The sequence below is a fragment of the Leucoraja erinacea genome, chromosome 1, assembly GCF_028641065.1.
Source record: "Leucoraja erinacea ecotype New England chromosome 1, Leri_hhj_1, whole genome shotgun sequence".
Lineage (NCBI taxonomy): Eukaryota > Metazoa > Chordata > Chondrichthyes > Rajiformes > Rajidae > Leucoraja > Leucoraja erinaceus.
Window position 1 is genome coordinate 48,321,978 of NC_073377.1, and position 23,276 is coordinate 48,345,253.

A 23,276-nucleotide genomic window follows, 5' to 3' on the forward strand; every position below is an offset into this window, starting at 1 on the left:
TCTACTCCACAGTCAGTCCCCGGGATGTGGTTTTCAGAAAATGTGTTTGTTTTTTGCCAAATGTTTGCCCAATTGGCTTTTTGGCTTTTTAAAGGGCTTTCAGCACATGTGTATTGTTGGCATGCAAATTGCTTTTGCCCAATTGACTTCTTGGCTTTTTAAAGGGCTTTCAGCAAATGTGTATTGTTGGCATGCAAATTGTTTTTGCCCAATTGACTTCTTGGCTTTTTAAAGAGCTTTCAGCAAATGTGTATTGTTGGCATGCAAAGAGTTTTTGCCCAATTGGCATCTTGGCCTTTTAAAGGGCTTTCAGCAAATGTGGTTTGTTGGCTTGCAAAGTGTTTTTGCCCAATTGGCTTGGCTTTTAAAGGGCTTTCAACAGTTTTTTTTTGACAGAAGATAGACACAAAAGCTCAAAGTAACTCAGTGGGACAGGCAGCATCTCTGGAGAGAAGGATGGGTGACATTCCGGTCTGAAGAAGGGTCTCGACCTGAAACGTCACCCTTCTCTCCAAAGATGCTGCCTGTCCCGATGAATTACTCCAGCTTTTTGTGTCTATCTTCGGTTTAAACCAGCATCTGCAGTTCCTTCCCACACAAGATAATATAAGGATGGGAGTAGGAGGAAGAGGCCTAGAAAACATTTGCACGGGAATGGGTGTATGTGGGTGTTGAGCACCAGTGGAAATCAAAGAAGAATATTATGCAGAACATGGACAGAACCCTCTTCTTTTATTCTAATGCTGACCATTAAAAACAAGTTGCACTGTTTGGACTTGGTGCCACCTACAGGCAGAATAGATATTGCAGTTATCAAAGCAGAATCTGACACTATGCAATTAAAATGTACCAAGATTTACACAAGTGCAATTCAGCAATATTTGACACAGTGCTGAGCTACATAGATGATATTAGAACATATATGGAAATGTTTAATCAAGTAGGTAGGGTTTAAGCAGGATCTTAACAGAAAAAAGACAGGCATGATAATTTAGATGGGGAATTCCAGAGCTTGGAACCTTGGCAGACATAGCCACCAGCAGTAGTCCAATTAAATGCAGGGTCAGAATTAGAGGAGTTCAAATATCCCAGAGGAGTGATGGATTGAAGAATTTTACAGAGATCGGGATGGATGAAGGAAGAAGGCTTTTGAGGATAAGGATGCTCATTTTAAGACTGAGGTATTACCAGAACAGGATCAAATACAGGTGAGTAAGCTCTGATCTCATGGGTGAATGGGACTGTGTGAACTTACAAGCGGAGCTTTGGATGAAATGACTTTTATGGAAAGGGGAAGGTGGAAGGAAGATGAGTGAGTGCAGCGTACTGGTTTATTTTGTCGTATATACAGAGATTCAGTGAATAAAATTGTTTTGGTGAAATCCAGGCAAACCACAAAAGTACAATTAAACCATGTAAGTTGACAAATGTACAGAATATCAAGTAGTCCAAAAAGAGAAAGGAAACAGAGCTTCAGGTTCCTGGGTGTAAATATAGCCAGCAATTTGTTTTAGTCCAGCAATATTGATGCCACGATCGAAGAATCACATCACTTCTCTCCTTCCTCAGAAGACTGGAAATCCAGCATAACCCCAACAACTCTCACCAGCTTCTACAGAGTCACAGAGTCATAAAGTGCGGAAACAGGCCCTTCGGCCCAACTTGCCCACACCGACCAACATGTCCCAGCTACACTAGTCCCACCTGCCTGCTCTTGGTCCATGTTCCTCCAAACCTGTCTTATCTACGTACCTGTCTATCTGTTTCTTAAACATTGGGATAGTCTCAGCCTCAACTAGTGCCAGGGAACAAAAACCTCATGTTAGGAGTTTGGAATTTCCACATCCTTCTGGACAAACATGGAGCATGATGGTCTGCGAAGAGAGCAGCAGTCTAGGCTAGAGAACCACCTGTTACAATATTGAGATTGAAGTGCAAGGTGAAAGTGGACTGGTTGGAGAAGGTCCCGCAAATGAGCCAGGTGGTGTCTACATTTTCCCCTGGACTGGTGAAGCAAAGGACGAAATCCATAGAGTTGGATCTGTAGTTGGAGCCTCTCTCCTGAATGAATGGTTCACAAGATACCAATTTATTTATTTTTTCTCCCTGTCCTCTTCCCCTTATCCCATGCACCCCAGATTGCTCCTGACGTGTCACTGTCATTGGGGTCTATATCATGCAGCACAGAAGAAAGCATGGAGCAGTTCTACACTGACTTAAAGTTTAGCCCCTGATTTTCTCCTGCTGGTGACAGCTTTTTCCTGCTGCGTGACTTCAACTGCAAGGTTGGTGGAGAGAGCAGTGGATTTGGTCATTTATATTTGTTTATGAAGGAACTGCAGATGCTGGAAAATTGAAGGTAGACAAAAGTGCTGGAGAAACTCAGCAGGTGCAGCAGCATCTATGGAGCGAAGGAAATAGGCAACGTTTCGGGCTGAAACCCTTCTTCAGACTGATATTGTTGCAGAGAATCATTTGGTTGTGCCTCATTGTGTGCAGCAGCAAAATTAAAAGGTCTGCTAAAATGCATGTACTTGCTTTATTTTACTTTAAATAAAAGTTAATGTCTCTTTATCAACAAACTTTGACTATGCTTATTGTTAATGAAGTCATGCTTGCTAGTGTATGATTGTTTAAAGGATTTGTTTTGGTGCATGTTCTTGTGCTGGTTGTGCTCTTTGCAAGTCACGACTCTAGGTGTGATATTTGCAGGAGGTGTTTTCTCAGCATTGCATGCTCTCAAATACATGGTGGTGTTGTTGCAGTAAAGTTGCAATATGCAAAGCCAGAGTTTCATGGGTTTCATGAGCCAGCTCCATTTCTGCAGAAACTTCTGCCTATATTTTCATCATGTATTTTGCTCTCAGAGTGCATGTCCAAAGTGTGAGTGAATCATGCGGCAGCAATGGTCCTGGAACAGACCAGCAGCATCACTTCTATGTTGTCATAGGGGTAGAAACATGTGGAACCTACTCCATCTGCACTGACTGACAAAGAGGGGGATGCATACATTGAAAATTGCTACCTACGTTGAGAAAATGTTACATCAATATTGCCAACCTTATTTACACATTCCCTTCAAGGGGAATAAATTTAACACTATTCTGGAGAATCTCATGATCTTCACAGAACAGTACCGTGAAAACTAGCTGGAGATTGTTAGTTTAATATATAATGCTGGAAGAAATACTCAAGGGACAGGATTGTGTTTGGAGTTGCTGTGTGAGAAAGATTGCTTTGAGATTTGAAGCAAATGGATGGGATATGCAGCTTCAACTTGAAAGTAATTAGTACGTGCATAGAATAGAAACATAGAAAATAGGTGTAGGAGTAGGCCATTCGGCCCTTTGAGCCAGCACCGCAATTCAATATGAGCATGGCTGATCATCCAAAATCAGTACCCTGTTCCTGCTTTTTCCCCATATCCCTTGATTTTTTTTACCCTAAGAGCTAAATCTAATTCGCTCTTGAACAAATCCACTGAATTGGCCTCCAGTGGCAGAAAATTCCACAGATTCACAACTCTTGGAGTCAAAAAGCTTTTCCTCATCTCAGTCCTAAATGGCCTACCCCTTATTCTTAACCTGTGACCCCTGGTTCTGGACCCCCAAAATCAGGAACATTTTTCCTGCATCTAGCCTGTACAATCCTTTAAGAATGTTATACAGTATGTTTCTATAAGATCCCCTCTCTTCCTTCTACATTCCAGTGAATACAAGCCCAGTTGATCCCTTTCTCATATGTCAGTCCCACGCCATCCCAGGAATTAACCCAGTGAACCTACGCTGCACTCCCTCTATAGCAATAATGTTCTTCCTCAAATTAGGAGACCAAAACTGCACACAATACTCCAGGTGCGGTCTCACCAGGGCCCTGTACAACTGCAGTAGGACCTCCTTGTTCCTAAACTCAAATCCTCTCGCAATGAAGGCCAATATGCTATTAGCTTTCTTCACTGCCTGCAGTACCTGCATGCTTAGTTTCAGTGACTGATGTACAAGGACACCCAGATCTTGTTGCACCTCCCCTTTTCTTAATCTGACTGCATTCAGATAATAATCTGCCTTCCTGTTCTTGCCACCAAAGTGGATAACCTCCCATTTATCCACATTATACTGCATCTGACCACGGGGAACAATGGAGGAAGAGACTGACTTTGGTGCCTTCCCACACAGTGGGAAACTTTGATTCCGCTGTGTGGGGATGTTTTATGTCAAGCTCTATCTGTTGTGTTTTTTATTGTATGGCTGTATGGGAATTTAATTTCACTGTGCCATCTGGCACATGTGATGAATAAATCTATCTTGTATCTTGTATCTGCCATGCATCTGCTCACAGGGATTTGTGTGGATCAGCCAAAGTTCAAGTAATTTTCTAAATGACTACACTGACAGAATTGTAGGAATCTACTGCCCAATACCTGGATGTTTCTCCCTTTGTGTGAGATGTGACCAACCATGCAGTAATACAAAACAGTTTTGGGAAGAATCCCAAGAGGTAATACTGAAAAACGTAAAAGTGGTAGTTACTCATATACTAGTTTAGGGTGGCTCGGTGGCACTGCGGTAGAGTTGCTGCTTTACAGCGCCGGAGACCTGGGTTCAATCCTAACTACGAATGCTGTCTGTATGGAGTTTGTATGTTCACCCCGCGACCCTGTGGGTTTTCCCTGGGTGCTCTGGTTTCCTCCCACATTCCAAAGATGTAAATTTTTGTAGATTAAGTAGCTTTGGTAAAGATTGTAAATTGTCCATAGTGTAGGATAGTGCTAGTGTACGCAGGTATGTTACAAAACATACCTTCAGTGGTACTGCAGTTCTGCCACTGGCCATGTGCGCGACTTTGGTGCCTTTGAGAGGGGTGCGGGATTATAATGCCGTCTTTCCTGCCTGTCGCAGTCGAACTTCCTCAGGCTGTTAAGCTGCTGAAGAATAATCGATCCGACATCCGTACTGAAGTTTTTTATAAACATCGCTGGATAATCTAATAGCAGGAGTAAAATTAAAATCGACTTCTAATGCCGTCAACGCCGACAACGGGACGGGTCTTCCGTATGGGACAAATAAAGGTAAGCCGTTTATTTTATATATAAACGTGCTTCTTAGGATTACTTTAATCCAAATTTTACGTTGCGAAAAGGTGATTTAGGCCTCATACGAACTGGCAGTGTTTTTCCTGCCGATATGGGGTTCAAATTCACCGCAAACCGCAACGTTCCAATCGATCGCGTTCCACAAAAACCCACTCACAAGATGATTTAAATGGCCATTAATTTATGGGAATTATACTTAAATTCCTTCCATTTGGCCCATAAATTCATGACAATGAGATTTAAAAATCATGTTATTTTATGAATTCATGTGTGAATGTTATTTGGACACTTGGGCTATTTAAAAATGTTAATCTTTTCTTAAGAAATGGATAGATGTTTAGATTTAGTAATCAAATTTTGTAATTAGCTACAATTAGGCACCTAACTAATTATATGCTTTAATTTCAGGTCATCCAAGTAAGATTGTTTCATATTTGTTTCAGAATGCTTCAATCCATCTTCTTTTTATGCTTTATCTGATGGGATAAATTGCAGACTTGATTTTTAAAAACTCAAAATTTTGTAATATTGTTAGTGTACAGGGATCGTGGTTGGCATGGACTCATTGGGCTGAATGGCCTGTTTCTGCGCTGTATCGCTAAACTAAACTACAGTTCTTAACTATTATAATCTTAAGGAAAAGATAACTTTACAACTGATGCATTTCTGACTGATTGGGCAACAATGATGCGGAAAGAACTGTAAATTATGCATCAATGGCATGGGTAAAGACATAGATGGGATATGCAAAACTTGGGAAGGAGCTTTTGGCACGTGTTTCTGTAGTAGGTTTGATCCATATATCTATGGATGCAACACAGTGAATGTTTAAATGAATCATCAACTATTGTTCTGAGAATACAAAAGTTTCCAACAAAGTGACTCCTCCCAGGAGACCGGGGAGAAGCCGGGCAGTGTGGCCTGCCTGGGCCGATTGAGCCCAGTGGCGGCCGACCGAGCCTCTGCGGAGGCGGCGGGGCTTTGCGGGTCGACCCGTGGTCGGTAGTCAATGAGAGCGTGTGAGCCTCGGCGGTGGAGCCTCAGTGGCGGTGGTGGAGCCTCCACAGTGGCGGTAGAGCCTCAGCCACGTCAGCGGTCATGGTGCCTTGCCGGTTAACCTGCGGTCAATGAGGGTAAGGGTGGAAGAACAAAGGAGGACCCGGCGAGGGTACTTTGTAACTTTGCCAGTGCCGTTTATGTCGAGACTATTTGCATATCTTGTGAATGCAAGCAAAGCATTTCACTGTGCCTTGTCACATGTGACAATAAAGTATTCCATTCCATCCAACTTAGAGAATATTGCTGAAATGACAAAAGTTTTCTGAACATGGTGAATCATATTATAGATTCTGGAATCTGAAGCAAACATCAAGCTGCAGGAAGAAATCAGCACGTCAAGCAGGGTCTGAGGGGACAAAAAGGATGGACAACATTTTGGGTCGAGGTTTTGCATCGGGAATGAGAGTGTAGAGAATGAATGAATGAATAAGTGAATAAGTTTATTGGCCAAGTATTCACATACAAGGAATTTACCTTGGTGCTCCGCCCGCAAGTGACAACATGACATACAGTGACAGTTAGGAATGATACATAAAACATTAAACATTAATAATAAAACATTTTTGATTAAACATGTAAAATACCAGAGCAATATATTAGAGGGAAGATAGATGGTGTAAAAGTGAAAGAGAGATAGAAAAAGAAAGAGAGAGAGAGGAGAGGAGATAGGGTTGTGGGTGATGGATAGATGAAAATGGGAAAGCTGCTGTTATATTCCGGATGGCAGAATGAATAACAACTTACACACAGAACTACTGGATCATGGGAGAGATTTATTACGCAACATTCCCTACATATATACAACATCAACTCATTAGCATATACATGAATATACATGAATGCGTTACACTACTCTCCTTTTTTTAAGTATTAAATCTAAGTACACAGTTACAATTTTCTTGTTGTGATACTTGATTTAAACCAGTGTTCATTAAATCTTAAATGATAACACAATATATTTATTTCACGTATTTATACATTTTCATTCCACCTAGACTGTGAGTTACTTAACTTAAAAACCTAATCTGACTACTGGTTTACGGATCCTGCCTGATCGTCTAACAGTAATAGGTGTAACAGGTTTAGGTGATGACTCAACTGTAGGCTTGTTTGGCTCTGTTTTAGTACCCTGACTTTGACCAGAGGAATCTGTTAATTTGTCGGAGGTTACACAAAAAAGCTGGAGAAACTCAGCGGGTGCAGCAGCATCTATGGAGCGAAGGAAATAGGCAACGTTTCGGGCCGAAACCCTTCTTCAGTCTGAAAGTGGAAGTCTGAAGAAGGGTTTCGGGCCGAAACGTTGCCTATTTCCTTCGCTCCATAGATGCTGCTGCACCCGCTGAGTTTCTCCAGCTTTTTTGTGTAACCTTCGATTCTCCAGCATCTGCAGTTCCTTCTTAAACACTGTTAATTTGTCGGTACTGACTGAACTTTGTGTTTCAATCACAGTTGGCTCTTCCAACTCACTTTCAGATAAAGACTCGGGGATTAAGCTCACATGCTCAGTTTTTGGTTCATCTTTGGCTGGAATCATTTGATCAACATGAACACTTTTGATCCTACCTCCAACTTCAACTAAGTATCTTTTTGTTCCACACACTTCCACTATTTTCCCAACATCTCATTTGTCTCGACTGGACTTGTTGGGAGGACTGAGAACACGAACCTGCTCATCTGGCTTGAAGTACCTCTCCTTTTTGCGGGAGTCAAAATGGCGTTTCTGACAATTGTTTTTGTTTAACTCTCAAAGCCAAATTTGATTGTACTAGACGTAAGTGTATTCTCAGCCTTCTCTTCATCAACAGTTCTGCAGGTGAGTAACCTGTTGTGTTTTGTGTGGTTTTGTACTTCAGCAAGAAACTTGCCAGACAATGTTTCATGCTAAGCTTTGAACTACCCTGCAAAACCTGTTTCTTGAGAGCATCTTTGACAACTCTAACAGACTGTTCCACCGCCCCGTTGGAGGCTGGATGGTATAGGGGAACAAGTGTGTGTTTTACACCATTCTGCTGCATGAACTCTTTGAACTGTTCTGAACTAAACTGAGGCCCGTTATCAGAAACAAGTTCTTCCAGTAAACCATGGCATGCAAAAATGGATCTCAACTCATTTATGGTACGTTCAGTAGTAGTGCTTGACACCATATGCTTAACCTCAATCCATTTGGAATGACTAACTACCAGCACCCGAAAGTAATCATTACCCTTTTCACAAAAATCTACATGAACTCTCTGAAAAGGTCTCATTGGCCATGACCAGGGTTGCAGTGGTGTTTTTGGTGGTTTACTCCGGCAATTTGCTACATTTTCAAACCAGTGACTCGATGTCACTGTCAATACCAGGCCAATACACAAAACGTCTGCCAATTGACTTCATGCTTACTATGCCAGGATGTTCGGCATGAAGTTCGTTCATAATTTTGTTTCTCAAAGACTCTGGTACAACCACTCTGTAACCCCACAATGCATCCCTGCTCACATGATAATTCATGGCGTCAATTATGGAAAGGCTTCAGCTCTGAGTTCAGAACTGAGTTCAATCCATTATCGATTTCAGTCCATCCGTTCAATGTTTGTTCATAAACCCACTTCAGCACATTGTCTTTCTTTGTTTTTGTTGCAGTCACTGAAAATTCTTCATCTACAACTTGCAGTGTGTAGATTAAGTTCTCACCTCCCACGTCAGAGTTTTCATGGGGCAACCAGGATAACGCATCTGCAACTTCGTTGCACTTGGTGCTTCTGTACTCCACCTTGTAGTCATACTGGGACAGCAAAATTGCCCAGCGCTGCATCCTTGATGCCGCCATGGAAGGTATAGCTGATTTGGACCAAGTATCACTAGTAGTGGCTTGTGATCAGTCACTAGGGTGAATGGTCTGCCGAGAAGAAACTGATGGAATTTCTTGATTCCGAACATGATGCTGAGTGCTTCCTTTTCTATCTGGGCATAGTTGTGTTCACTCGATGACAGGGTGTGGGATGCAAAAGCAATTGGCTTTTCCTATCCGTCATATATTATGTGGGAGATCACTGCACCTACCCCATAACTTGAAGCATCACAAGCAAGTTTCATCTCGCGTGTCATATCATAGTGAACAAGAAGTTTGTCACTTGTCATGTTTTCCTTGCAGATGTCAAATGCACATTGCTGTTCCTTTCCGCACGTCCATTTCACATCTTTTTGTCGCAGATGATGAAATGGCTTTAGCACAGTTACTAAATCTGGAAGGATTCTTGCATAGAACTGCACCATCCCAAGGAATGATCGTAGCTCTGACACATTGTTGGGTTTTGGAGGATTCACTATTGCTTCCACTTTCGCCTTCACAGGGCGAAGTCCATTGGCATCTACTTTGAGTCCAAGGTAGACCACCTCTGGCTGCGCAAATGCACATTTACTTTGACGCAGTTTGACATTGTGGCAGTTCAGTCGTGTGAGACCTTGCTGAAGGATTTCCAGATGTTCTACCATGCCCTCTGTGAATATCAGTAGGTCACCCTGGTTGCACACACAGTGCGGAATGCCTTGTAACATTTTGTCCATGACACACTGGAAAATGTTCGGGGAGGATTTCACACCATAGGGCAGCTTTGTATATGAATACAAGCCCTTATGTGTGTTGATAGTCAAGTACTGCTGACTTTCCTTGTCGACATTGAGTTGGGCGTAAGCGTGAGACAAATGCAGTTTAGTGAAGACTCTTGCTCCGCTAAGTTCTGCGTACAGATCTTGCGAGGTTCGTCATGGATATTGTTCGTCATCAACGGCTTGGTTGATTGTGACTTTGTGGTCACCACATAATCGAACAGTTTTATCAACCTTGGGTACGGCCACAATTGGCGTTGCCCAGTTACTCTGGTCTGTCTTCATGAGTACGCCATTACGCTCTAACCTGTCGAGTTCTACCTCCACTTGTTGCTTTAGTGCATATGGTACAGGTCTTTGTTGACAATACACAGGTCTCACATCTTGCTTATGTCAAATGTGTGCAGAGTACGCCGTTATTCCCCTGTAACTGTCAGCAAAAATGTTTGCATGTTTGTTTATGACGTTTTCAAGACATGATTTGGACAAATTGACGCTGAAAATGTTCTTCCAGTCTAATTCTATTCTACTCAGCCAATCCTTTCCAAGGAGGGTTGGTTTATTTCTGTAGCCACTATGATGGGCAGTGTTACTGACTGACCATTATGCTGAACTTTACAGTTCATTTGGCCACAATGTCTCCAAAACCTCGCTCGAGCAGGTTCTCAGCTTGACCTTACTCGCAAACAATGGTATCTGTGGGAACTTTGTTTCGTACAGGTCTCTGCTCATGACCGAACAATCTGCTGCCGTGTCAATACACATATCGATTAACTGTTCATTTATCAATAGTTTAGTTCAAAAGTCCTTGCCTTGGCTGGTTGTAGGCTTATCAATGTTGGATGTATAAATGGTGTACAACCCAAGTTAATTTCCATCTGGGTTCGCCTCCAAGTTGTGAACTCCTCTCCGGTGTTGTTGCTTGATTCCTGCAGATTGTTGGTTTCCTGTTTTAAGCTTGGCCCGACATGCTGAGGCGACATGGCCTTTCTTCTGGCAGTTATAGCAATTGGCCATTTTGAACTGACAAAATTGGGATGAGTGATTGCAGTTGCAACGATAACAACTGGCTGAACCCGGCTCCCCGCCATACTTTGGTTTTGGTTTAGCGCCTCTTGGTTTGGCCATAGGCACTGCCTTGTGACTGTAAACGGCCACTGCAGAGGGTGAAACACGCGAGCATTCTTCTGCATCTATTGTCTATTGTCTATATCCTAGTTGCTAGTAATGGACTACAATAGAATTTGCAGTGTTTGTTCAGAGATGGAGTTTTCAAGACATTGCATCATTACCGTTATTTCTACAAGTCAAATGGCAAGGCTGAGAATGTGACCAGAAATGTTAAGAGATTTTTCATAAAATGCAAGGAGTCCAGTGAATCTAAGTTGTTAGCTTGATTTGTTTGATGTGATGCTCCAGGTGCTGGAACCAGACTCTGGACTCTTCACTACAGAGGAAGTGAAGAGTCGTAGATGCATGACTTCCCACTGCAGATACCCAATCATAACCCAAGGGAAGATGGCAGCAATGGGCATGAAGAAGCTTCAAGAGTTTCATTATATCTATCCATTTATTATGAACTACTTTCAGAAGTACATGTTGGTGATACCATGAGGATGAGACTCCCTTAGCACATAGCTTACCAATAACATCACATGAGAGAAACAAATCCACACCATCACCGCCCCTCTACTCCCCACCCACACCCTATAAATCAATATCAGAGCTCCACAGGTCTAAATTAATGCTTTAATATTTCACTTAAACTTAGCCTATCCATTTAAGAGGGCTGCCATGAAATGTGGCCTATACATCCTGAGGTCAATGAGAAGTTAATGTAGATTGGCAACTTATTTGTCAATGCTTTAGAGGAGATTCCCATTCTAAGTGCTTAAGGTTAGAGAAATTAATGAGTCACTTTATTTTCTTAACAAAACATGCTGTTGATATCAAGTATGGCAGAGGCAAGACTTAAATAAGTGGAGATTAGTAACGCTGGAGCAGTAATTGGAAGAGTCACTGAGCAGATTCTCCTGCAGCTTGTTTGCAGCCAGAGCTATTTAGTTGCTAAGGAAGGACAAAACCTATTTGTAGATGAGTTATTTATCCAGTGATCATAGGAGCCAAATGTTTGGAATTGTCTACATTCTTTCCAGAGTATTAAAAGGAAACTTGAGTCTCAAGCACAGAAATATTCAGTCTGGAGATAGTGCCCAAAATACTCCTTCTATTAAAGGCAGATTGGTTACTACAAACAAGAAGCTGGAGCATAGAAGCAGCTGTCTGGTTATAAGGTTGGCTAGGATACTTTTTGTCTTTTGAAAGAAATCGTTTCAAATTAAAAGTTTTCTCATTGTAGTGCTTGGAACAATGGAAGAAGGAATTGTAAGGCACTGGACTGCTACGCCTGTTCGCTACCAGCACAAGTTGGCGGGACGGGATGTTACAGAATGCAAACTGGATCACCTGTTATTTGCCTTACCAGGCCCAGCGAGAAGAACTGGGAGAGAGAATAAACTCTCGGTCAAAGAACAAACAAAACCAATGGAAGCCAAGGAAGCTGCAAAGTCATTTCAAATCATGTTGGATGTCGTGCAATTTCGTCCAGAAGATATCATGATCCAAGTGTTTGAAGGATGGCTTATCATCAGGGCCCAGCATGGGCGAAGAATGGATGAACACGGCTTTATTTCTCGAAGTTTTACAAGGCAGTTTAATCTACCAGACGGTGTGCAGACCAAAGATCTTTCTGCAATGTTATGTCACGATGGCATTTTGGTTGTGGAGACAAAACCTTAGTTTCTGAAGAATTATAATGTTGTAGAAGCTGTTCATGTTCAATTATTTTACATAGATAACAAAAATTAAAAAGCTTAGTAATTATACTACTGTAACAGCCAGAAATTGCGATGTTATGTAACCGTATTTAGAAGAGGGAGTTTCGCACAGATTAAATACAGTGAAAATAGTACACTTAATTTATCCACTTAATTGTCATGTCATGGTTACAATTTCATAAACTCTAATCCAAGGAATGAATCTCTGGAGTATGTCTCAAGTTTTCTTTGTGATAGCGGTGCTGGAAACATTTTTTACATATTTACATCGATGGACTGTGTGTGATTTCAATTAATCATTATTGTTTTTACTGAATATATAAAATTGCAGCAAATGTAGGAGAGATGTATTTTGCTTTAGCAACGCCACAACTATTTTATGAATAACATGAAAATATAAATGAGTGTCAATTTAATGCAGAATCTAATACATAAGTGTTGCTGAAATATTAACTCTTGGTCTCTTTAGTGTGAATCCATGTATACCAGCAATGTAGTGAATAATCTGTTTAGCTCAACAAAAAAACTGGAGCTGTCAATATAGTATTCAGACGATAGCATGCTTCAGTTGATAGCCTTATGACCATTTGTTTTAAAGTAGTTTTCACTATGATCTTTCAATGGCAAGTAGAGGGTGTATAAGTTTCACATATTAGAACAATTAATTATAGTTCATATGTGTGTTTGAACATTGAAGGTGTTTTGCTTTGCTTCTAACATGATTACGTTATTGATCCTAGTCGTCTTGCTAATTTTGCTGTTTGTATCCTTTCGTTCCAGTATTTTGTGTCTATCTTTGGTGTAAACCAGCATCTGCCATTCCTTCCTACTCATTTCAAGTCACCCTTGCATTCCCCCTCTCTCCGACCCATCCCCACCCTAGTCGTCCTGCTAGCTTCACTGTTCGTATCCCTTTGTTATCACCTCATCCACAGCCAACAATGGACCATGGTGGGCCCCTTGGTCATCGGTGCCAGCTCTGATTTGTTCTGTACCTTTTCAAACCTCTCGTTTCCCTCCCCCCTGACACAGTCTGAAGAAGGCTTTCAAACCGAAACATCGCCTATTACTTTTCTCCAGGGATGCTGCCTGACCTGCAGAGTTACTCCAGCATTTTGTGTCTATTTACATTATTGGTAGTGGTCAGGGGTGGGTGGGAAACAGAACACTTTATAAATAAATGGAATCTGAAATCCCTTGGACCTGCCACCATTTTCCCATTGTTGAGACTGCCCTTCACACCAGAAAAATGGCATTGGGGTTTTCACCAATCCCACCTACTTGTGTTTGGCCATTTGGCCCATATCCCTCTAAACCTGTCCTATCCATGTACCTGTCTAAATGTTTCTTAAACGTTGTGATAATATCTGCCTCAGCTACCTCCTCTGGCAGCTCGTTCCATCCACCTAGCACCTTTTGCGTGAAAAGGTTACCCCTCAGATTATTAAATCTTTCCCCCCATCACCTTAAACCTATGTTCTCTGGTTATCGATTTCCCTACTCTGTGCAAGAGACTCTGTGCATCTACCCATTCTATTTTGTATAGCTATTCCTGTACCTGGCGGCGTGAGATTTTGTGCTTCTCTACTTCCTGCCCAATGATAGCAGTGAGAAGAGGGCATGGCTTGAATGGTGGGGATCCTTGATGATAGATGCCACCATCTTGAGGCAAAACTTTATCCTGTGGATGTACACTGTGAATGGCTTGATTATATGTATAGTCTTTTCGTTGACTGGAATGCACGCAACAAATAGCTTTTCACTGCACAATACTTTTCACATGACAATAATAAAGTAAAGTAAACTAAGCTAATCCTCATGTACATTCTTTCGATGGAGGGGAAACCTGTGCACATGATGGACCTGGCTGAGATTAGCACTGTCTGCAGTTCCTGTTCGTTGGAATTGCCATGACAGGCCAGTCTGGATACTTTCTACAGTACGTCTGTAAAGTTTTGTTAGAGAATTTGGAGATATATTGAATCTCTGTAAACTTGTAGGAAAATAGAAGCACTGGCGCTCCTTATTAGTGATCGCATCTATGTGCTGGGCCCAGGACAGGTCATCAGAGATGTTAATGCCCAGGGATTTGAAGCTGCTAACTCTTTCCACCTCTGACCTACCAATAAAAACTGGTGCAACCTCACCAATCTTTCCCTTTCTGAAGTCAATGGTTATTTTCTTAATTTTTACCTTTTAGAGTTTAGATTTTAGATATGCAGTCAGTGCGGAAACAGGCCTCTCCGCCCACAGAGTCTGCGCCGAATAGCGCTGATCACCTACACTAGCACTATCCTACACAGTAGAGACAATACAAAGGTACACAAAAAAGCTGGAGAAACTCAGCGGGTGCAGCAGAATCTATGGAGCGAAGGAAACAGGTAATGTTTCGGGCCGAAACCCTTCTTCAGACCTGAAACGTTGCCTATTTCCTTCGCTCCATAGATGCTGCTGCACCCGCTGAGTTTCTCCAGCTTTTTTGTGTACCTTCGATTTTCAAGCATCTGCAGTTCCTTCTTAGAGACAATACAAACCTGGACGTCTTTGGAGTGTGTGAGGAAACCAGTGCACCCGGTGAAAACACACGCGGTTACAGGAAGAATGTACAAACTCCATACAGATCGTATCCCGTAGTCAGGATTGAACCCGAATCTCAGCCGCTGTAAGGCAATGCACCTGCACCGCTCTCCACGCTCGGCCCCGCCCCCCCTGGATGGAGCCACTCTGCTTACGTGACACGCTGCCAACGGGAGCGGGAGAGAGGCTGCGATTAGTTGAGGTGCGGATTAGGTGTGAGGTGGAGTTTAGTTGTGAGATTTAGTTAAATTGAGGTGAGGTTAAGGTGTGAGGTGAGGTTTATTTGAGGGGTGAGGTTGAGTGAGGTACGGTTTAGTTGAGGCGAGGTTTAGGTGTGAGGAGAAGTTTGGTAGTGAGGTATCGTTGAGTCGAGGGGTTTAATCGAGGTAGAGGTGTGTAGGTGAGGAGAAGTGAGCTTAGTTTAGGTGACGAGAAGTGGGTGTCTGAGCTCAGGAAGGGAGACCGAGGTGCTGCTGAAGAAGACGAGACCACTGCCTTCTGTGGCAGAGAATTCCACAAATTCACACCTCTGGGTGAAAAGGTTTTTTCTCATCTCAGTGCTAGGCAAAAAGACATTTCAGATAACATTTTTTGTAAAGATTTTTTTCGCTGTATGAGGCTATTTATTGAAACATATAAGATTATTAAGGGTTTGGACATGCTATGGGCAGGAAACATGTTTCCAATGCTGGGAGAGTCCAGAACCAGGGGCCACAGTTTAAGAATAAGGGGTAAGCCATTTAGAACGGAGATGAGGAAATACTTTTTCACCCAGAGAGTTGTGAATCTGCGGAATTCTCTGCCTCAGAAGGCAGTGGAGGCCAATTCTCTGGAGGCTTTCAAGAGATAGATAGATAGAGTTCTTAAAGATAGCGGAGTCAGGGGATATGGGGAGAAGGCAGGATTGATTGTGGATGATCAGCCATGATCACGGTGAATGGCGGTGCTGGCTTGAATGGCTGAATGGCCTACTCCTGCACCTATTATCTATTGTCTATTTCAAGAAATATATATCTTTTGCGGGTTATTTTAATGTGTATGTGTTAGAAAAATTCTAAGCTTCTGTTATGTAAACTACCAGCAGAAAGCTTGAGAATCACTCTCAATATATTGAAAATGCAGGAGCTTCAGGGGGCGCTGACCCTGGACCCTGGACCCCGCCGGGGCCTAGTCACCCTCCTGGACCCCGGGCCAATACTTCCTACTTTTTCTTCTGGAGATGAGTAGCATGCATAGTCCACATTGCTTAAAAATATTGGGTCTACTGTATGAGAAGGGTTTGTTAAAAAATAATAGTATTTATAATATAGCGTAATTCAATACAAATTAATAGTTAAAATAAAAATTAAATGGTTATTAAAGTTTCATGTAGGCTAGCCATAAATGAAAAAAAAACATTCAAATTAAGGATGTTTTATTCTAAATATATTTAATATAAAATAAATATAAGTAATTTTTAAAACACTATTAACATTTGTGACAGAAATTAAAATTTGTAGTGATCTATCGTGGAACAACCCAATTGAAGAAGATAACAGTGGTGACCCAGACCTAGTTGCTGGTTGCGAAGGGGCCCCCATCACAGTTCAAGCTTCAGGGCCCCAAACATGTAGATCTGCCACTGGGTGTTCCTGTTATCCAGGTGGTTGTGCGTAAAGTAGAAGCCAGTGAGATAGTATCTGCTGTTGACTTCTTATTGCATTAGGCAAGTTGAAACAGATCCAAGTAATTTCTGAGGTACGAGTTGATTCACACCATCACACCATCTGTCGAAGCAACTACGGTGGATGTAAGTGCTAGTCAGTGGTAGTTATTGAGGTAGGTCACCATGCTCTGATTGGGTACCAGTGCGATAGATGCCCTTATGAAGCAGATGGGAACCTCACTCAACAGAAGCAAGAGGTTAAAAAATAAATGGCGATGGTGAAAGGCAATATTTTGCAAGCAGCTTGCAGGGATTTTGTACATGAATAAATTCTGCTTAGTAATCTCTAAAGAAACAGTTTAGACAAAGTTAACCTTTAAAGAAAGGAGCTGTTTTTGACATCTAATTTAAAATAGAAATTTCACTTCTTAACCAATTGGCGTTTTAGTTATTTAAAATTGTCACAAATATACTGTGCAGTTAATTTTAGGTGAGTTTTATGAACTGTAATCTGCTGTTTATACCAGTAGATGGTGCTCTTTATAGGGATAGTAGAAATAAAGAACTGCAGGTGCTGCTTTATACACAAAAGAACACAAAGTGATGGAGTAAATCAGCAGGTCAGACAGCATCTCTGGAGAACATGGATAAGTGATGTTTCGGGTCTGGACCCTTCTTCTGACCTGTATGCACAAGATCAATGGAAAGAATATTTGCAAGAGCAATTTCTTCCATCAAACATTTAATTCTATCAAAGCTTGCAAATAAACTGCAAAAATAGTTTTTCCCTGACATCTGACACTTTAGGAAGAACTTTACAAATGCTTGTGAATTAGAAAAAAAATGATAATCAATAAAAGAAATGCTGCTTCTCCAACTGGAGGTTCGTTTTCTGCAAGTGTTTGCTGTCCACACAAAGTCAGATCTGTCATTATAACGGTGCCTGGTTTGCGTGAGAAAAATTACTTTGACATTTGGTATTGATATTGGTTCATTATTGTCATGTGTTCAAAGATACAGTGAAAAACTTGGGGTGCTATCCAGCCAGATCAAAGTATATATGAGTACAATTAAGCCATAGACAGGTACAACAGGCAGTGCAAAAAAAAATTATCACTGCAGAACGTAGCGTTACAACAGTATAGTGTCACTGTTACAGAGGGAAAAAAAAGTTCAGGGCTCACAATGTAATAGGTTGGGATATTGGGCTACACCCTAACGTATGGGAGGACCATTCAGTAGTCTGATAACAGCAGGGAAGAAGCTGGTGGTACATGCGTTCAAACTTTTGTATTTTCTGTTGAAAGGGACAAGGGAGAACAGGGAATCCCAAGGCAGTGTGATGTGGAGACAGGGGATGTTGGTGGAGGGGGAGAGGGCTGGGAGTGGAAAAGCAGGGGAGGGGAGAGAGTGGGAGACACGATTTTGTGTGATGGACATCCAAAACTTTGCAATTTCCTGTGATCTTGGACAGAGCAGTTACCAATCCAAGCTGTGATACATCCTGATAGAATGCTTTCCATGGACATTTTCACACTTTGGTTTTTACACCCTTATGCCCCTGTCCCACTTAGGAAACTTGAACGGAAACCTCTGGCGACTTTGCGCCCCACCTAAGGTTTCCGTGCGGTTCCCGGAGGTTGCAGGTGGTTGCCAGAGGTTGCAGGTAGTGGAAGCAGGTAGGGAGACTGACAAAAACCTCCTGGAACCTCCGGGAACTGCACAGAAAACTTGGGTGGGGCGCAAAGTCTCCAGAGGTTTCCGTTCAGGTTTCCTAAGTGGGACAGGGACATAATGCTGTAGTTTATAGTTAAAGTAGAATAATTGATCATTTATTGTGGAATTATTTATTTGATGTTTTTGTGTTTAATTGGCTTGTACTCGCTAGAATTTCGAAGATTGAGGGGGGATCTTATAGAAACTTACAAAATTCTTAAGGGGTTGGACAGGCTAGATGCAGGAAGATTGTTCCCGATGTTGGGGAAGTCCAGAACAAGGGTTCACAGTTTAAGGATAAAGGGGAAATCTTTTAGGACTGAGATGCGAAAAACATTTTTTACACAGAGAGTGGTGAATCTGTGGAATTCTCTGCCACAGAATGTAGTTGAGGCCAGTTCATTGGTTATATTTAAGAGGGAGTTAGATTTGGCCCTTGTGGCTAAAGGGATCAGGGGTTATGGAGAGAAGGCAGGTACAGGATACTGAGTTGGATGATCAGCCATGATCATATTGAATGGCGGTGCAGGCTCGAAGGGCCGAATGGCCTACTCCTGCACCTATTTTCCATGTTTCTATGTTTCTATATGCAGTAATTAAGAATTTCATTATTCTGTTTTGTATCTGATGCATATGACAAATAAATAGTCCTGATTCTTGAATCTCTTCAATTCCACGAGGAATCTTTTCTGTCCAACCAAAATGTAGAGTCAACTACCTCCTCTGGCAGCTAGTTCCATACACCCACCACCCTTTGTGTAAAAACACTTACGCTCGGGTAACTTCAGGTACCCCTCAGTTACCCCTCTTGTTAATTCTTTCCTCCATCACCTTAAACCTATGCCCTCAGGTTCTCTATTCCCTTACTCTGGGCATTTACCCGATCTATTCCTCTCATTATAAGATCACCCCTCATCCTCCTGCTCTCCAAGAAACAAAGTCCTAGCCTGCTCAATCTATAGCTCAGGCCACAGAGTCCTGCAATATACTTGTAAATCTTCTCTGCACCCTTTCCGGCTTGATACCATCTTTCCTATAATAATAATATTGGGGTGTACCTGGACAGTAAACTGGACTGGTCCAGGAACACTGACGCCCTGTACAAGAAGGGACAGAGCCGGCTGTACTTTTTGAGAAGGTTCCGCTCCGCTCCTTCCACGTCTGCAGTGAGATGCTGCAGATGTTCTATCAATCGGTGGTAGCCAGTGCCATCTTCTTCGCTGTTGTGTGCTGGGGCAACAGGGCGAAGGCCATGGACGCCAATAGGATCAACAAACTCATCAAGAAGGCTGGCTCCATTCTGGGGGCGGAGTTGGATTCGTGGGAGGTGGTCTTGGAGAGAAGGATGCTTCTCAAACTGTGGAGTATCTTGGACAATACAGCTCATCCCCTCCATGACACACTGGTCTGAGGAGTACCCTCAACAACCGACTGGCTCCATCAAGATGCAGTACAGAACGACAAAGGAGATCCTTTTTCTCTTCTTATATCAAACTATATAACTCCTCCCCTTTCTGTCATGGGGGGTAGGTTGACTCCCCCCCGCCCCCCCCCCCCCCCCCCCCCCCCCCCCCCCCCCCCCCACCTCCCACCTCCGCCCCCCCCCCCCCCCCCCCCCCCCTCCCCACATCCCCAATCCTTTCCACTCGTCAATTTAATTTAATGTATCTTGTGTTTTATGACTGTTGACAGATCAATTTCCCTCCTGGAATTAAAAAAAGGCTATCATATTGTATTGTAATATAGTGACCAAAACTGAACACAATACTCTAAATGTGGCCTCAACAACATCTTATATAACTGCAACATGACTCTCCAACTTGGGGGTGGCAGAGGTGACCTGAAGAAAGCTCTGTCCCCAGGGGCTAAACGTGAGCAGTGCCAACAGTTGTGGCACTGGAGCGTGCGATGAGGGATGAAGGGCTCGCTGGTGCACTTGGAGCTGGGAGTGGGGTCAGAAGCCGGGGCTGTAAACGGCCGGGGAGACGGTGGGAGCCAGGAATGGGTCGTCAGGCAAATCTGATCGTCAGATGGGTCGTCCGACACGGATGGGGTGTCATTAACAGGCCAGGGGTATATTGCCGTTTCAATATCACATGACCTCTGTTGATCCAGAAAAATGGATAACCCAGAAAGGCTGTGGAACGGAGGGTGCCGGAAAATCGGTGTTTAACCTGTTTATTACTTTGCTCATGAACAAGGGGTAAACCTCGTAAAGAAAATTTTCAAAAATAAAATATCACAGGGTCGACACAGTGGCGCAGCGGTAGAGTTGCTGCCTTACGGTGCCAGAGAACCGGGGTTCAATCTGACTACAGGTGCTGTCTGTGCAGAGTTTGTACGTTCTCCCTTTGACCGTGTGGGTTTTCTCCAGGTGCTTCGGTTTTCGTTCCACATTCGAAAGACGTCCAGGTTTGTAGGTTAATTGGCTTCTGTGAAGTGTCCCTAGTGTGTAGGATAGAACTAGTGTATGGGTGATTGCTGGTTGGCACGGGCTCTGTGGACTGAACGGCCTGTTTCACACTGTATCTCTAAACTGAACTAAACTAAAGGTTATTGACCTTTCAATATCAGGATATCAACCATTCAATAGCCCACTCTGCAGCAGCAGCAGAGAACCAAAGAGGCATTATTTTTAACAACTGACTGGCTACAGGGAGAATAGAGGCACGAAACTGTGATGGATTTGTGCTACTCCCGGATCTCCTACAAGGCATAAACTGGGGAACAAAAGTTCCTCCTGCCTCAATTATGTGTGTTGGGGTTTCTTGAGGACATGCCCTTTAAATCCATTGCCACTAATCTTACCGTTGTGCTTTTTGAGCACAGCCATCAGAGGAAGTTAAAGGAGAATAATGTTTCAGTTTACTGACATTTTTGCTTGTTCTCTAGTACGATAGTTTATTTATTCTTGTCACGAATTGTTTAGATTAATTTGGAAGTGGGACATTGATTCAGTCTCTCAATTTATTTCCCTATTTCAAACAAGCTAACCACTTTATGGGGCTGTGGCAAGTTCAGCAATGCATTTAATTGGGTACTCTGTTGACTCCTCCTGGGTTCCTAAGCAGAGTCAAAGTCATACAGTACTTGTTTCCACTGTAGAACACTGTGGGATGGTAGAGTTGCTGCCTCACAGCACCAGAGACCCGCTTCCGATCCTGTCTACGGGTGCAGTCTGTACGGAGTTTGTACGTTCTCCCTGTGACCTGCGCGGATTTTCTCTGGGGTGCTCCGTTTTCCACCCACATTTCAAAGATCTACAGGTTTATAGGCTAATGTGTGTGCTGTAGGATTTCTATAGTGTACTGTTCTGTGTCTTTTTTCTCTTTTTTTTGTTTTTATGGATTTATTGACATTTGATCTGTTCAATTAATTTAATCAATCTCTGTAAAGCACTTTGGTTCAAATACTGGTTTTGTTGAAAAGTGCTATATAAATAAAGATTATTATTATTATTATTATTATTCTCTGGGGTGCTCCGTTTTCCACCCACATTTCAAAGATCTACAGGTTTATAGGCTAATGTGTGTCGTAGGATGATGTTGGCTTGCGGGGACCACTGGTCTGCGCTAACTCGGTGGGCCAAAGGGCCTGTTTTCCGTGCTCTAAACCAAACTAAACTGCATATATTCCACTCACCGAGGAAACATTTACAGAATAAAACAAAATTTTGCAGGATCAACAGAGAAGCAATATATTATAAAATCATATTTATTATGTGAAAGGTTGGAGAGACTTTTTTAAAATATTCATCCATGTAATCTGGACAGCATTTATTGACCAGGTCTAAGGTGATGTTGAGTCAACTTTTTGAAACCTATATTTCAGATGGTGAACTTACTCCTTTGGTGGCAAAAGGGACAGAGCTCCGTAATTTTAACCAGCAACAAAGTCAGGAGGTCATGATGCACTCTATTGGATTTAATCTCTTTTGCACACTAATCTCTTGTGTGGGACCTTGTCAAAGGCTTTTTGAAAGTCCAGATACAGCACATCCACTGGCTCTCCCTTATCCATTCTGCTCTCCACACATCTCCAACTACAAGCACTCCTAATGCTCCAATGATCGTTGGGGATTCATTTGTAACATTTCTGGATAGAAGTGGTTAACCCTTATTTTCTAAGAAATTATAATTGATTAGCTCTTGAGTGATGCACATTGTCTGAATGACTGACCAATGCAATGTTTTTGCTGTATGCAGGCATGGGTAGTTTTCTTTTTTGAGGAATGGAATTAACACTACCCTAAACACACTAGGGACAATTTTACATTTTTATACCAAGCCAATTAACCTACAAACCAGTAGGTCTTTGGAGTGTAGGAGGAAACCAAAGATCTCAGAGAAAACCCACGTAGGTCTAGGGGAGAACGTATAACTGTACAGAGAAGCACCCATAGTTAGGATCGAACCCGGGTCTCTGGCACTGTAAGGCAGGCGCTCTACCGTTACGCCACCGTGCCACCCCATCTATACCTAGAATATCCTTCTGGGTAAGAAGAAGAGGTATTATTGTATTTTTAACATAGTTAAATTCGACTGTGTGACTGCAAAGGTTTTTGAGTTGAAGTGGAGACGTCTCCAGTGCTGCATCCAAGCATGAGTCTGGGAAATAGTTTTTTGCAGGCAAAACCTATTCCATGATTTACAATGGAACCTGATGCTGTTGGGCACATGGGAGATGGCCATGCCACATGCTGGGAATTGGAATTTGCTGCAGCTTCAACTGCAGGATTGATTTCCCATGTTCCAGGAAAAGG

General features: G+C 42.5%; 1 protein-coding gene across 1 annotated transcript; it reads left to right on the top strand.

Annotated features, from left to right (window-relative positions):
* The first annotated feature begins 11,913 nt into the window (after positions 1–11,913).
* hspb3 (heat shock protein, alpha-crystallin-related, b3) lies at positions 11,914–14,690 on the top strand. The gene has a single exon (XM_055634103.1). It carries the CDS (start codon positions 12,110–12,112, stop codon positions 12,536–12,538), a length of 429 nt encoding a protein of 142 aa, XP_055490078.1. The 5' UTR covers positions 11,914–12,109; the 3' UTR covers positions 12,539–14,690.
* Positions 14,691–23,276: the final 8,586 nt, after the last annotated feature.